Source organism: Streptopelia decaocto, assembly GCF_964273445.1.
Source record: "Streptopelia decaocto genome assembly, chromosome: Z".
In the NCBI taxonomy this organism is placed as follows: Eukaryota; Metazoa; Chordata; class Aves; order Columbiformes; family Columbidae; genus Streptopelia; species Streptopelia decaocto.
The window spans coordinates 55,674,027-55,690,789 of record NC_138657.1 but is presented as its reverse complement, the minus strand read 5'-3'; the positions used below and the strand labels follow the sequence as shown (position 1 = coordinate 55,690,789).

Genomic DNA, 16,763 nt, shown 5'->3' with positions numbered 1-16,763 from the left:
ATGAAATTGCAGAATCTACACATATATCAGAGTGACCTTACAGCAATGTATTTAGTGGGTTATTCTCCTACAGCAATTCTTCTTTGTTGTTTGGAAATAAAGTGGGAGACCATTGGTTCCTAGTTATTAGCCAGCTATATTCTGTATAAGTTTATTCTACACTACAAAACATTCACTACCTTATAGCAAACCATTTGTTCTGCTGCTAATAATAATCAGCTTCTTAAAAGATTATTAGTAATGCTTCAATACCTGACTCTATTTTCCTGTGGCTGAGAAGCAAGTCTTAGTAGCTCAGCTCAGCACTGGAGTATTAGGACTACATAGCTTCCAGACTAGGATCAGCATTATGGCCTCCCACCAGCTCACTGAGTGTGGGCAAAGCTTCCTCACACCTTTGTACTGAAATCTCTCCCCCACTGGTTTTTACACTATTGCCTTAACAAAGGCAACATATCCTCCACATTTCTGGGGTCTTCCAAGGGCAAAGTGGTCCCTGAGAAAAGTACAAAATGCTAGATTACAAGTTTCAAGGGAAGTTCTGAAGGAAGCCAGTTTTTAGTGAGGGAACTGGAATCTTCTGCTCATTTTGCCGGTGCTTTTGAAGGCTGATGCAGCCTGCAAGAGGCCAATGATATTTCTCATCAGACAACAATACGCTGTTAACGTGTACCCAAGGGTGGCCCACATGCCCTGGGCAGCTGCACAGTTCCAGCTGCAACCTCCTCCTCCTGACGACCAGTTACATCCAGCTGGAAGATGCTTCTCCAGTCATCGCTCTCCTTGCACTGGTCACTGAGGAAGGACTACCAACTGCCACCAGAGCCTGAGCATAATTCTTTAAATATATTAATAAATATATTAAATAAATAATTCTTTAAATTATTCCCAGAATCTCTCCTCAGTGACGTGACAAGCTTTTTGTATAACAGCTACGTCTTCAAAAGCACCAGTGCTCATCTTAAAAAGTGATCTTAGGAATACTAAATTTGAGCTCCTGGATTTCTTACAGGTATTAATGAGTAATTTCCATTAACAGCAGGAGCCAGAGACTTATCAGGGCAAGGTGACTGTGCAGAGACACAGACCCTCTTGATGAGAGACTTATACAATTTTTCAAAATGTATCAAAGACCTTCTTAAGGTACATCATCTGACAAAAGTTGTTTTCAATTGCTTTAAATTTGGTATTTTAGCTGTATTCCTCATGTATAAAGACAGCACAGTACCTTGCAGTTATTATTTGCACTCAGCCTCCATACAAGCTCTAGAACCAACTGTAAAACTATTTTTGCTGTGACAAATAACTTGCAGTTGTGAGGGTAAGTAATCTTACACTAAATTCTTAGTGTTTGCTTTGGACTACACTTGATCACGGGTAGAGAGCTGGTGTGTTATTTCCTCTGATTATACTAACCAGTTCATGTTCCCACACTTCTTGAGGGTGAATGCTTTAATCTGTACTAAGTGCTGAGATAATTTTGATAATGTATTTTTATAGCATGTAACGCAATAGACCCTTGTCGTCAGGTGCTGTCACCATACAAAGAATACTGAGATTTTGAATTGCATAAGCAACAAGAAAAGAACAACTCAAAAACCGTAATTTTTTTTTTCCTCAAACACCCATCAGCTCCCTTGCAAACATCTGTTATCTTTGTACAAGACTATGTGTTTGTGTATAAAACAGGAACATATTTTGATTACTGTCTGTCACTCTTCAGGAGATCTGGGTTCACTCCCTAAAGACCTTGACTATAAAAACTGTTTAGACAGCATAATTCCAGATAAAACCAAAGGACACATGGAGAGAGATAAAAGGATTAAGTAACAGAGCAATAATCGCATTTGTCTAAATTTTACATTAAGATGTTTATATTCAGAATGCACATTGCTGTGGTGGAAACTGACTAAGCATAAAGAATATGTCAGTCCTTGCACCTAGAGTTTATAATCTAAAATTCAAATGTAGAAGAAATAGTTGAAAGGAGGAACTATTTGGGGGAATCAAGAGTGAAAAGGAAGATTATAGCCAACATGCAGATCACAGTCCATAAGGATCACAGCTTGTCACCTGTCACACCCTTGTCACGTACACCTGAACTAACAGGCAGATTTTGAGGTGGAACTTGGAGAACAAATATTAGCTGCAGGCAACTTCTAGGCCTTGATTTCCCCGTTGCCTGCCATGGAGGAGTTTATTTTTTCCTCAGTACCACAGAGAAAGCTAGCTTTTAGAGTTGCTTCTTGGATGGAGAAGCCTGTATCAGTGCTTAGTAATTATTACCACATTAGAAGAAGTACTGTTTGATCATCTCATTTCAGATCGGTCACTTCTCAAAAGACAGATGCTGCCTCTGTTGTATCTCAAAAGGATTCTCATCCTTTCCATGATTCTGTGATATGATATGAAAACAGCTTCACCTGTTCAAGCACCAAGGACAAGTGATAACATTTAACAGGATGACAAAAAAGTACTTCACCAAAGTGCATGATTTTGGCTGGAAAGAGAAACTACTGGTAGGGCAGCATCAACAGAAGCTCAGTGTTGACCGGGAATAAACAGTGTTTCACTATTGCAGAAAATAAGAACCATCCACAGTTTCATGCCTTCTGCCTTTACCACCTGGGCAAAAAAACATCTCTCCCCTCCCATGTTTTCCTGCAGGTAGTCCCACAAACCATTGTTAGGAGACAGCACTAGCATATTCATGCCTGTAGAGCACGCTCTGGGCTTGTGCAGCATCTGCTCAGATCACCAATGTGAAAGAATAAAAAAAAAAAAAAAAGAAAAACCTGAGCAAAAGTCTCCAACAAATCACCTTTTTGTGGCTGGTTTAGATTTCTGTGCCATTTCCAGAACAGGTGATTGTGCAGTGTAGTGGGAGATGGGAACAAGGAGCCCAGCTTTGAACCTTTGAACGGCAGACTCCGAACCCTGCTCACAGGGCTTCTCCAGGCCGCACTGCTGACATTTGGCTCACTGCGGTGCACCGCTCTTCTCACACCCACACCACTGTACGGGAATAGCAGCCAGAGGAATCCTCCCCCCATGTGTGTTTTTGCTTTGGGCAGTGATACATGTCTGTGACCAGAATGGAAGCTGCTATTGTTTTGGATTTCTGGCTCCATAAAAGGAATGTTATTGTTTCTCTTACTTTTTTACACCTCCTCAAAGAGGTGTTCTTATGACTGCTAGTTTCAGCAACTTTTGTTCAAAACTAAAACAGTACTTTTCCAGCTTGCCGTGTTCTGTGCCTTTCTGCAGAACTCTGATGGAAGTGACAGGTTAATAGGTCGATCCACAGAACAGCTGAATCTCATTTCACTCCCCATAAGATACTGATATAAGAAAGTATCTTGTTGATTAAATACATAGGTGACAGAAGTTGAGACCCCTATACATATGTAAACCTGCTACTTAGTCCAGCAGCTTAGTGAAATAATCACAAAGTAGTTAGCTCTTCCAGAGCATCAGTGCTTCATTAACATTTGCAAAGCACTTTGAGACTTGGTGAAAGCCTCCTCTACAGCTACAAACAGGGAAGAAAATGTCCAGCCAAATAAAACTCCTACAAGAACTACGCACAGATTTGTTTTCTTGTTATGAACCTTTCCTGCCATACTTAAAAATGCTCTTTCCATGCGATTTGAACACTCTACTGGAACGTGAGAGTCTTGTCAAGGGCTTGGGATACTTGCTAGTGTTGACTTGGAAATTCAAATTTCTTTCCAGAGAGGGTATTCAGAAAAGCTGATTCAAATGCAAGCAGCAGTTTCTTCCTCCTTAACAAAGGAAAAACCAGAAGGAGAAGATTCCAGGTGCTGCCCTTTGCAGCTAATTGCTTGCTCCAATGTAAATGAAAGGCCGAAAGCCACAGAAAAAGTCTTGTAGGTGGCATGGAGGCACTAGGTCTCCTCTGCCTCCAGAGCTGATTGCTGGAGTGCTTTGAAAGCCATAGCTAAAGAGAAATCTTGCCCTTCTCCACACAGTAAGATTTTATTAAGAAAATTGAGAAGAAACTTACTCAGTTTTCTTTCTCCAGAGCTTCGCTAACCCCCTCTTTCATTGTTAAACTATTTTCAGAAATGCCTGTAACCCAAATAAGCTTTTCTGGAGAAGAATTCATGACCATTTGCAGAGATGGTCACTTGCAAGCTGGCTTTGGTTCACAGGGACGGAAAAGTAACTATGGAGATAACTAAAGCAAAAGGTCTTCTCACTGCATTGGCATATAACCTGCATTTAACCTCTGAATACACAAACCAGATGTATTTTAACTGATGTGTCGTATAGGCAACTGGCTCTGGGTGGCCTTGCTTGAGCAGGAGGCTTGAACAAGACGATATCCAGAGTTCCCTTCCAATCCCAACCGCTCTGTGATTCTATGATTCTGTACCAGTTTTTCATACAGCTAATACTTTAAAATGTTATTATAGTTAACTTTATGTATGTATGTTATTATAGTGAACTTTACAGCTAAGATTTTAATGAAGCCGGACAAGAATTCTGGAAAGTAGGGAGAAAAAAAATAACAAAAATAACTACAGTAAAAACATAAACCATGACTCTAACTCTGTATCACATTTACTCCATTCTGTATTTTCTAATGTGAAGATATTAAGAAATAATGTGGTTTCATCTGGATGAGCAGTACATAACATTTTCAAGGGCAAAGAACCAGTTCAAAGGCTACACACCACAGAGGTTCCCAACCCAGGCTTCGGGTTTGGGAATTTCCTAAAAAGGGTCAGGTTTCCCTATGAACCTTAACTTGAATTGTGACATAAAACTACTGAAGCAACTCTGAGAAAATCTATTACCTAAACACCAACACTATTGTTCAGGACTCTGCTAAAATCAATCCTGTGCCCAATACTGTCCAGCATTTTTCATTTTAAAGTGTGTCAGTTTTTCTAGAGTCTTAAAACATTGTCAAGCCTTCTGTCTCTTATGTATAATTTGGCCATTTAGTAGCAGCCTGGCCACAAATAAGTCTGGGACGCTCCTCTAGACTTTCATTTGAATAAATTTGTAATGCATCTGTTACTTGTCCGTAGCCAGTGAAAACTATGTATAACTGGTTTCTTATCAGATCACAAGAGTGAGTTACATTTTCTGAAGCTATTACAGTCCCTGGATGGATTTCAAGAAAAGCAGACAGGAAAAAAATCAGTGTCGCCTTGCAATCTAGATACAAATCAGCAGAGTCTTGTGAAATTACTTACATTGTTTTCTTGATTTCTGTTATTTTGAAGAAGTGTGATGACACAATTGTGGATGAAGAAGGCAAGTGTCAGAACCCCTGTGAGCTGAGGGAACAGAATTCTAAACTCTAAGGGAGGAAAAAAGTGTTAATAACGTACTTCTTTGAAACAAAGAATGCCAAAATGCAGAGGACACACAATGCTGTGGAGTCGACTGGGAGAAACATGAACCTACATGTTGAAACAGACAATCAGTCTCACCTTTGACCATAGCCAACACAGATATTTAATCAGGCAGTACAAAATGCATGAAGACAGTGGTTACTATATAACAGTCTCTCTAGCAAAGTTTTGAGAGAGATCCTAACCACCAAAGACTACTAGGTTAACCTAGGATTTATACACAGAAACTTTTCTGCTTCTAACCATATAACTAAAAACCAGTTTTGAGGCAGGAACTGATGAATAGATATACAGTGAGGCTGTATATCTATTGGTCCCTGAACAGGGAGATGGGGTGGGGAGGAAGGAATCATTTGCTCTGTGAGCATCTTCTGTTGTTAAGTCACTGAACTTACCAGAGGAAAAATTACATCTATTTGATGTTTAAGAGGTTCTGCTTACAAACCAAAGCATACAGAAAGGCAGAGTAACTTCCTGTATTATAATGCACTTTACAGCACCTATGACCAATTTAGTTATTTTTTTGTCTCCATGGGAATAACATTGATCTGCTCCCTTTAATACATAAAATATTACATTCATAGGATTGTGGTTTTGGAAGCACTGCCACCAGTTCAGGAATTCATCAATGTGTAACATCATTAAAGCACCTTCTTTGTTGGTAAAGTACAAGGATATATGTACTCTTTAGAGTACTAACAGCAATTAAAGACTGCTGAGCTAGCACAGCTTCTGGAAACCATCCAGCAATATAGCAAAACACTCATCACACTCATCAGAGGCTCACAAACCCTTACAGATCAAACCACAGAGAAGTCCATGCAAACATATTTAAACTAGATTTCTCTAAAGTGCCATGAAGTCAGCAGGGTAAACACACCCCAGGCAATTAATCAAGGGATCATCCAAGTTGAGAGAACATGCCTTCCCTAAGGCTGGATTCAGTGTCTTCAAAACTTAACTAGCATGATGGGCTCCTGATAGAATTGGGGGTGCAGGAGACTTGCACTTGTTTTCCATTCATTACTTTAATCTCAATGATAAAAATCAAATGGACAGATTCAGGATTTCTTTCAGCACTGCATTTCCTCCATCACTACAACAATCAGTAGTAGCTGGATTTGTATGCATGAGCTACATGCTTTGTCTGTTTGCTACATGCAAACTACTGTGTGGTCCAACACTTAGTGACCCCTTGCACACGTGCCACGCCACACACTGGGGCTGCTTAATAGATCTTAAATTTTAACTTCAAGATGCTTAAAACCTGATTTTGTAGACTGAGGCTGGTTTCCAGTTCACATGGGTTTGTTAGTGAATCATAAGTTTGGGAAAATTTTCTCCCGCACTCTCAGGGTCTGTAGATATGAGGCCATGTGAGCATCTGAAGACTGGACTGTCTGCAGGGGCAGTTTGGGTTAAAACCAGGTTTTCATGCTTTCAGTGGAGCAAGACCAAACATTGTCTACCTACCGACTGAAAAATACATGCTTAAGTATTAGTTCTACTTACAGACAGCATTAACAATAATGCCATACAAAATAAATCAGGTCATTAATGTAGATGCTAATCAACCAACGGTTTGAAATCCAAATTTTTATACTGGAGACAAAAGCAGTTTGTTAGTCCAAAAATTCTGCCTAAAAAGTAAACGCAGTGATGGAGGAAAATAGATAGCACACATAGCACTGTTTCAGACTGCTTACATCCATCTATAAGTTGGTATTTATGCTGCAGCAATCAGGAGGATTCGTAGAGAATGATGATGATAATCCAGTTCATCCTCAAAGCATCTGCTTTGGTCTTGCACACACAGCCATACTCAGTAAAAATTGCCTCACTTTGAAGACTCAGTCAGAAAGGACAATATTTTTTTTTTCCCTTGGAGACATGACCAAGCTGAAGAGGCTGTTTTACTTAGCCTTTCACCTGTTTCTTGTCATTCATATCTTGAAACAGGGTTCTGAATGCCTGGCTGACATGAGGAAGGAATGACCTTCAGCAGTTATGGAAAACAAACAAACAGATTTGATGTTATCTAGGGGGTAGGAGGCAGAGAATGGAATACTGAGCTTTGAGCAGACCTCATTGCCAAATGTACATGGAATATACTAGTTAAGCTGTTTATTCTGCTTATTATTTTACCAGATCAATTTCAGTTTAACTAGAGAGCTGAATCAACCCAAAGGGAGCCATAGAATAGGACAAAGAATAAGTAGCTGCCAAGAGCACTGCAAATATGATGTGTATACACCTAAATCAGTTTAATTTTGTATCAATGACTTTACTCAGGTCTCTGTAGTTTACTCACTGAGTTGTTACTCAGTGAAAAGGACCTGGGGGTGTTGATTGACAGTGGCTGAACATAAGCTAGCAGTGTACCCAAGTGGCCAAAAAAGCCAACAGTGTCCATGTGACAGGAATAGTGTGGCCAGCAGAACTAGAGAAGTGATTGTCCTGTCTTGGCACTGGTGAGTCCCCGCCTTGAATCCTGTGTTCAGTTTTGGGCCCCCCACTACAAGGACATTGAGGTGCTGGAGAGAGTGCAGAGGAGGGCAATGAAGCTGGTGAGGGGCCTGGAGCACAAGTCTGACAAGGAGCGGCTGAGGGAGCTGGGGCTGTTTAGCCTGGAGAAAATGAGGCTGAGGGGAGACCTTATCACTGCCTACAACTACCTGAAAGGAGGTTTCAGCATGGAGGGTGTTGGTCTCTTCTCCCAAGTAGCAAGCTATAGGAGAAGCGGAAATGGCCTCAAGTTGCTCCAGGGCAGGTCTAGATTGGATATCAGGAAAAAATTCTTCATGGAAAGGGTTGTCAGGCATTGAAACAGGCTGCCCAGGGAAGTGCTGGGGTCACCATCCCTGGAGGCATTTAAAAGGCATACAAATAAGGCTCTGAGGGACACGTTTTAGTACCAGAGCTAGGTTATGGTTGGACTTGATGATCTTAAGGTCTCTTCCAAACAAAATGATTCTATGATTCTTGTTACCATAGTATGTTATCATGATTCCACAAATTACACCAGATTCTGTCAGAAATATGGAACAAGTCTGGTTTTGTTTGTTTGCTTTTAATCTTGTGTTTTAATCTTGCTACAGTAATTCAAAACCCATCCTAATGTTTAAAGTTATTCTTGTTTTCTTCTCCAGTTCTACATTATTTGACTTAACAATAATTTGCAATCCATCTGTAAAACTGCTTGTACGGTGCTTATTGTGACTGGGGAACTAAAAATGCACAAATTGATACAAGAAAGCCTAAGAGGGTGATTATCTCTGAATTTTCCTTTAAGTAAATAAGCAACTTTTAAAGAAGGACAGAATACTCTTGTTTTTAAAAACAGAAGGAGTGATACAATTCAATAGTACAGGACACAGCTCCTTGGAGCTAACTAACAATTTTGCCTGTTATAAAGAACAGGGAAAAAACAGCTAAGACCTAATCCCAGGTGTCGCATTCCAACCCTTCTAAAACAATAAATACTGGAGAGCTAAGGGGTGTTTAAAATAGAAGATCTAAACCTGAGGTAGATTGGGAAGTACACAAAAATTTAGCTCATTTGCTGTAATTTATGAGTAATTTCATTTAAGTAAGACAGCATGTGGAGAACATATAGCACATTTACCAGTCTGCATGCAATTTGTCATTTGTAAATGCTACCGAAATAGGCATGATCTGAAAATGGTACAGCTAGAACTGGAGATAAAACAGGACTATGGGAAGCTCTCTGGGAAAGGTATTCCTTGTCACTTCGTCACAAGGGATTCTTCCTGAGCCACTACAAGCAACATCAGAAAGCATCTCCTCCCTTATGTCACAGAGGTGTTGAAAGGTAAATGAGAAAGTCATTGATGAATTGCTTTAAAAAAATCCTAAACCCATGATAAATATGCTTCACTACTACATTTTAACTATCTTACCTGGTAAATAAAAATCATCCTCTGTAAACCAGTTGAACTCTAAGTGGATTCCCAGACGAGCAGCCTTTACAGTAACCAGAAAAACTAAGTAAACAACAGAAACTGTACCTAGAAAACAGCCAAAAACACACCATGAGGCAGTAGAAAGTATTTGTGCTGCATTTTAATCTTGCTCTCTTCAACTAGTTACCAGTAGCCCAAACAGTTCAGGTTTGTATCTGTTCCTAGGTCTAAATTTTAATTTTCTTTATTTCTTTCATAAGTCAGAGAGAAAGAATAAAGCACATGCACCCAAGGCAAGCTTTCAGGATGTTTAATTTTCTCCAGGTGCCGCACTAGTGACAGTGGAAGAAATAACCCGTAATCCCAGGTGCTGGGCAGGTAGGGAGCTCTCTAGGCAGTAACAGACCAGTTCCAGCTTCAGATGTCAGTATTTTAATCTAACATGAAACAAAGTCAGCCACAGTACTACAGCTATTACAACACTCATTCAGTCATTGACTTTAAAACCAAATGGCCTAATGAGATGTGACTATTTACTGCAACTGCAAACTTTACACTGGGAGCTAGATGCTGAGAATGACATTTGATCACTACCAATTTGAACCTTGTCTTAATCGCAACCTTGGATAACCTTGATCACAACAGTGGATTTGCATTCCATGTCACTGGTTCAAAGGCATCCAGAAATACTCTGCACACCTAGATCAGATCACAGATGGGCAAAGATGCCTTGCTGGGTCTGCATGTGGGAAGGAAAGCATGTGATCTTAGCTCCTGCCATTTGAAAGAGATAACAGCAGAATATTAACAACCTAAAAATTGAAGGAAACTGTGCAACAGTAATTAAAGCTACTGCGATGCACCCTCCCAGCCAGTAATACTGCTAGTCACCAGAGAACTGGCTGCAAGTAAAGAGAAAAAATCTAGCTTCTTTACAGTTTACAATACAGATTCAGATAAGACATCACTTCATTCTAGCAACATCTCCAAGGTTAAATAATAAAATGAAGAAATTATAATTTAATTACACAGAAGACAGTCTAGGAATTAGGAAGATAACAAGGTTCTGTGCTTGAGGATCAGCTTAACAGCTAAGATGTTCTGTAGTTTCCTAACAATTTAGGTTTCTGTAGGTGTAAAGATAAGTAAAAGTGCTTTGTTAAGATTCATTTCACCATCTCATAAATTGCATTCCATTATTTCTTGCCTGCTAAGCTTCAAGCTTTACAAAAATGATCGCGACTTTGAACAGCTTCGGAATTACATAATAATATAGTTATGAGAAATTTCATATTTTAATATTCATATTCTCAAATGTAAAAAAAATAGTTGCCCACAATAACATGCTTATTTTAAAAACAGACACAGTTATGGCTAGATCTCACTTGATAAAGAATTTTCTTACCCCTAATAAATCTAGTCTACATAAAAACCTTACTTTTTACACAGAAGCAATATCTCCTAGTCAAGTTCTTGTGTTATATTTTCATTTAGTGGTTTCAGCAACAGCAGATCAAAGCTCTAATTATGTGTCCCACTGGAACAGAGGACAAGTTAGACCCTCAGTTCTCTGTCCTTTACCTCCTTTACAATACATCTCCATCTCTTTCCCATTCTGTGATCTCCATCTCCTTTTGCCTTCCTTTTCATCATTCAATGCTTCAATGCTAAGTTCTCAGACCTCTCCTGCTCCGTAATTTGTGACCAACCCAAACCATCATGCACATGCTTTATCCACTTCACCAATCCCACCTCCCTTGGTCATGGAAGCAAGAAGTCACAGTTTTTGTTCTTGTAGCACAAAAGAGGCCAGATATTGGGAGCTGGGGCAAAGCACCACAGCAGGTTACAATGATTAAATGATATTGTGATTAACTAATCAACTGACTGGTACCAAATGATTTCAAGTCAGACGTAATTCATCTTTGGAAATAACTGACTGTGATGAAATGTCTACCAGATGAGAAAGGGCACACCTGACTGTTGCAAGGCAGTATGCATCAAATGCCACATAGTAGTATGTGTACCACTGTTTGGGAAAATCTGCTGTAAATGTAGTGGAACTTGTTTTACAGGATTACTAAGGGAGCAAAAGAAAAAAATAACTCCCTATTAACTGCAAGACTCAAGCAAAGAAGGGTAGAAAGCCTGTAGGTGATTAACAAATCAACCAATGAACCACTCTAAGGCACAATATCAGCTGCCATCACACTACTGAAAGCAAGTGGCTGGAAAGCTGCCCGCTGGAAAAGGACCCAGTGGTGTTGGTTGACGGCAGTGTGCCCAGGTGGCCAAGAAAGCCAACGGCATCCTGGCTTGTACCAGTGTGTCCAGCAGGACTAGGGCAGCGATCATCCTGTACTGGGTGCTGGTGAGGCCCCGCCTTGAATCCTGTGTTCAGTTTTGGGCCCCTCACTACAAGACAGACCTTGAGGTGCTGGAGAGAGTTCAGAGGAGGGTGACGAAGCTGGTGAGGGGTCTGGAGCACAAGTCTGATGAGGAGCGACTGAGGAAAATGGGGCTGTTTAGCCTGGAGAAAAGGAGGCTGAGGGGAGACCTTTTCATCACTGTCTACAACTACCTGAAAGGAGGTTGTAACATAGAGGGTGTTGGTCTCTTCTCCCAAGTAGCAAGTGATAAGACAAGAGGAAATGGCCTCAGGTTGCACTAGGGGAGGTTTAGATTGGATATTAGGAAAAATTTCTCCACCAAAGGGGTTGTCAGGCACCAGAACAGGTGGCTCAGGGAAGCAATGGAGTCACCCTTCCTGGAAGTATTTACAAAATGTGTGGGTGTGCTGCTGAGGGAGATGGTTTAATGGTGGACTTGGCAGTGTTAGGTTTATGGTTGGACTCAATGATCTTGGAAGTCTCTTCCAACCTAAATGATTCTATGATTCTATTCTATCATTCTATGATTCTACTCATTAGTTTTCTATACACTTGAGCCATAATGAAACAATGCTTTAATAGTGTTACCTACCTAGGACATTAAACTTTGCAAAGAAGGATGGAGACTTCAGATTTAGCAGGGGCAGAAGAACAGCAATGAGGTAAAATGGTACTGTTCGTGATTTGCTCCACCACTCCTCAAAGAGTTCAAAACCCGTATCGTTGCTGGAAAAGAACATTACACTCACGTTCTGTGGTGGGTGACCGCTGGAAGCACTCGGACAAATGACTGGAAGAAAAGAAAAATATCCCTAGATGAAAAGGGTTTTACTTGCATAGAATCTTCACACCAAGATCCTATAATTCCTGCCTACAGGGTACAGGACTACTCAAAAGCAATGTTTGACAACTCACTTCCTCACTTCTATTTTTCTTTTTTAAACACCTCTGCAAATGGCTGCATATTTAGCATTGTAATCTGTTCTTGCACACTTCATAAGATCATATGAACCACGATTCAAGAGCATCTGTGTACAGAAGAGCCTGTTACTGTATGTTGCTCTGGGAACACACAAACTAAGGATGACAAGAAAGCTGTAACAATTGGCAGGTCTAAAACTCACACACTGAACCAAAACACTCTGTCATGCTGGTGACACGCCATGTGCATGTACACCATTGCTAGACAACACAACAGAAGCAATTTAAGATATGCACTTGTAATGCTGCCAAAAGGGAATGTCACGCTCCTGTTACATGGTGGCTAATCAATGGCAGCACCTGAATGAGTGACAGGAACAAAACCAACCAAAAAGGTCCCTTGACAAAAATGCATTTATTTGATTTTTGTTAATATTGGCATTTCTTTCTAACACATGCCTACAAAGTTATGTGTTGAAATATGAACCTGTCTTACTGTTCTCTTAATGTCTTATTTTAAATGTTGGCATCCCACAATACTTGATAGCCTCCCTCTCACATTGGCTGCACACCTGTTCTGTTACAAAGGCAAAGGTGTGAAAAGCATTCTGTCAAATTTCTTGAGAAACCAATATGCTACTTCACTTGTAGTTTTCACTCTATTGCTTATGAGAGTATTGTTTCACAGACCTCAAAAAATGCTTTTGTTCTTACTGATCTCCTCAGTAGCCCTGAATGCCCTGCCAAGAGTCATTTGAGCATCTGGCAGCCCCCAATTTTGTGAAGCAGCTGCTTTAAATCTTCCAGTTGCTGGAAGATGCTGCAGAATATTGTTGTCTACTTTGTCTCTGTCTCCAAGTTACACCCTCTGCTGCATAAGAATGGGACAGAACAGCAGAAGCAGGAGAGAGCACAAGAGCGCTGCAGCAGCTGTTAGTATCTTGCTGGTAAAGACTGTAGGAGAAACAGGATTCAACACTAGCTCAAATGCAAAACCACTGCTTTTCATAACTATCTCTCAACTCCTTTACCTGACTCTGAACAGCTGCTACCCAGAAACGCAGCCGCAGCTACTGTGACACAAAGCTGTCTGGCTGGTACTGAAATGCTTCCCCATCCCCATGAACATCCAGCATCAACAAAACTTTCTGCTTCATAACAAAAACCTATGTGTTCAGTTTCTATATATAGGCAGCAAGATCAGCAGCTGACAATGCCTAGCTCCTGCCTTCATTCTACATTATTCTGCCTACTTAAACTCCCAATAGAACTGTCTTCGTACTTCACTGCAGCTTCTTCCTGTAAATGTGCAAATGCCAGACTCTCCACAAAACACAAGCGGATGCTCATGTAGCCTGAGACTTGTTTCTTTTTGCATTCAGCCTCATTAAAGCTGTTCTTAAAGCTTTTCTGTAAATAAGAATATTGCTGCAGAGGTGGTGAGGAGCAAAGATGCTCCAGCCAAGATTTTAAACAGTAAACAGACCTGATGTGCCTCAATTTTAAAGTGTGAAAGTTAAAGTTCCTTAAGGCATTTCCACATTGAGCAAGTACTGTTAAGAGGTCTAACGTTCATAGTTTTAAGGAGGATCTATCTGGGTATACACAAACTTGTAATTTGCTTTTTAATCCTTATCCCTAAACCCACTTTCTTCTGTCCCCCCTGCCCTCCAAATTATGAAGCTTTCCAAGTGTGTGGTTATTTGTGGAAATACAAATTTCCCATAGAAAAGTAGTTTTTTTAAAAAAACAGGTAGTTAGAACTTACAATATACACTTTTTAACTGGAATGTGGTTAGGCATGGAAACATGATGATTTGCCTTGAAACTCCACCTCAGATAAAGAAACACAATACTAGTAAGTGCTTCTTACCTTTGGTACTTCCATTAGTGCCAGGAACAATATCGGTTACATTAATGTCATGAACAAAGTCTGAAAAGAAGAAGAAAATTTTATTATCAATGCGCCAAACCTGCTATTAGGCTTTTATCTGTTGAAATGGTAAAAATTAAGTGAGGAAATATTTTGGAAAATTACATCAGAGGTGTGATACAGCAGCTTGCACTCCACCCAGCCCCAAGTGGGTATTTTACATCTTTCTTTTAGAAGTGTTTTAAAGCAGCCCACCACTGCACTTTCTTCTCAGCAGCCCTGTCCATCTCTGAAGTTCCCAAGCCTCCCCCCTCCCAGCTGTTCATCCCTGTTCCCCAGTTCACCTCCACCTTTCCCAGCTCCTATGCCTGCGGTGTTGTGCAGCAGGTCAGTGTGGAGCTGCATCTTAAAACCAGCATCTCTTGGGACAGAAAAAAAGTGCATGCAACCATACCCTTAGTCCAGATCGTATTATATGGAAAAAGCTTCCCCTACACATTTCTTTTAAATTTTTTTTTCACAAGAGGCTCTGTGGGATGTTTTTTCCATGTTGTAGTATAAAGAAAGGAATCTCTGGAAAAAGGTTTAAGTCTCACTGTCTGCAGTCATCTCTAGCAGTATGTTTCCAGTACACTCCTGTGCTACTTTACTGTTCTGCCATGCTGGATATTTTCAAGTTTCTGCACCTTCACCAGTATGAGATGTTAGATAGCTGTTTCCTTGCATTTATGTATATATATACACACAGAAAAAGCCCACCAGCTTGGAAATTTAATTACTGTGTCTTTTGTTAAAATGTGTTTCTGCTGCATGTGGGAGTATTATGCACACAGAAAATCAACAGGGGCAGTCAGCCTCAGATTTTTTAAATACAATTATCAGAAGGTTGTTTCTCATAAAGAAAGCAAAAAGTCTGGTGGGAAGAAAACTTTTTTGTTTCTTCATTTTGATTTATGACATGCTCAATAACAACTGAGTTTTTCATACTTACTGGTATCAGTTCAGTAGACACAACAATCAGAAGATTTAATTAAAATCATTCCTCATCTCCTCACTTCACTGTTTTGTGTTGCTACTTAAAAAAACCTTATATAGTGTGAAGCCATCAGAAGAATGGTTAGCTCTTACAGAATTACAGTACTTAAAATTAGTTATAGACTTATGTTTCCTCTAAACTTAAAAATTATTTTAGGACTAGCAATTGCATTTGTGGATTTATTTCTATTTCACAAAACAAATACAGAACAAAAGCATGGGACACCACGTAAAAAAAAAAAAAGAAAAGACAGGATATCATATTTGGCCTACAGTTCTTGCATTCTTTGTGTAGTACTAATTTCTAGACCATCCACCCTTAGGAAATCAGTTTGTTCCCAACTAAATTGTGCGTGCAGATTTTCTAAATAGTCACCTGAATGTACCAGAATTAAATACAGTAATCTGCTTAGAATAACTTAGAAACACATGTCTGGAAGATGCCATTTTGCCAAACCTACATCCTATTACCCATTTTATAACTTAGAAATTAAGCAGCCACAATGAAAGTCAGCATGAGAATCTAACGATTTAAGTTATAACAGATCAAACAACTTAAATAAGAACCCCTAACAAACATAGGTAAGCGATGAAATAACACGCCAATCTCACGGAAAATAGGACATTTTACTAAAAAAGGAACTGTGTTAATAATTCTGCAGTTTGCTTCTTAGAATTGGAGTTATTTGGTTTAGAATAATCTAGGATTAAAGCGCTAACCTTATTAAAAAAAAGCAACATACTCTAAAATGAAATTGCCTCAGCAATATGTGAATTAGGCCAGTTGTAACATACACCAGTCATTAACCAATAAAGTATGTCCTTCAGGGATGGTGGGAACTCTAATTAAACATTGTCTAAGAGGTATAAGCATCTGTGCTGTTATTTGCCTCAGAGATTTGTAAACGACCTTCAAAACAGAAACTCTTAAATCTTAGTTGTGCTATTCAATGCTATGAGTCAAATTTTCAAAGCTCTCAATTCCATCGTTTATATCCACAACTCTACATACCTAATTGATTGCATCCACAAGAGCTGTGTGCCTGTGCACGTACAAGGGTGTAAATAACCAGTACGTTTTCTTTTGTAGCAATACTGGTCTAAGAATAATTCTTTCACTGTGCTGCAGCTAATCATTCCTTCGGGGATGCTTGCAAAAACTTTCTACATGGCAGTACTCTAAGCGTGTTTGCTGAAATGTAGAATGAAACTAGAGGGTTTTTTTCATTCA

The 16,763-nt window shown here is 39.7% G+C and overlaps 1 protein-coding gene across 5 annotated transcripts in view; it reads right to left on the bottom strand.

The window, feature by feature from the left end:
* SLC38A9 (solute carrier family 38 member 9) overlaps positions 1-16,763 on the bottom strand; it is a 46,013-nt gene that overhangs the window by 12,801 nt on the left and 16,449 nt on the right. For all 5 annotated transcript variants that reach the window (XR_014186315.1, XM_082075845.1, XM_082075846.1 and 2 more), the window contains 4 exons: positions 14,498-14,557; positions 12,296-12,493; positions 9,311-9,418; positions 5,229-5,335 (listed from right to left, as the gene is read on the bottom strand). Coding sequence is in view for 4 of the 5 variants with exons in the window: in XM_082075845.1 (XP_081931971.1) it covers positions 5,229-5,335; positions 9,311-9,418; positions 12,296-12,493; positions 14,498-14,557 (473 nt within the window). In the remaining variant the exon portion in view is untranslated. The remainder of the gene's footprint in view (positions 1-5,228; positions 5,336-9,310; positions 9,419-12,295; positions 12,494-14,497; positions 14,558-16,763) is intronic.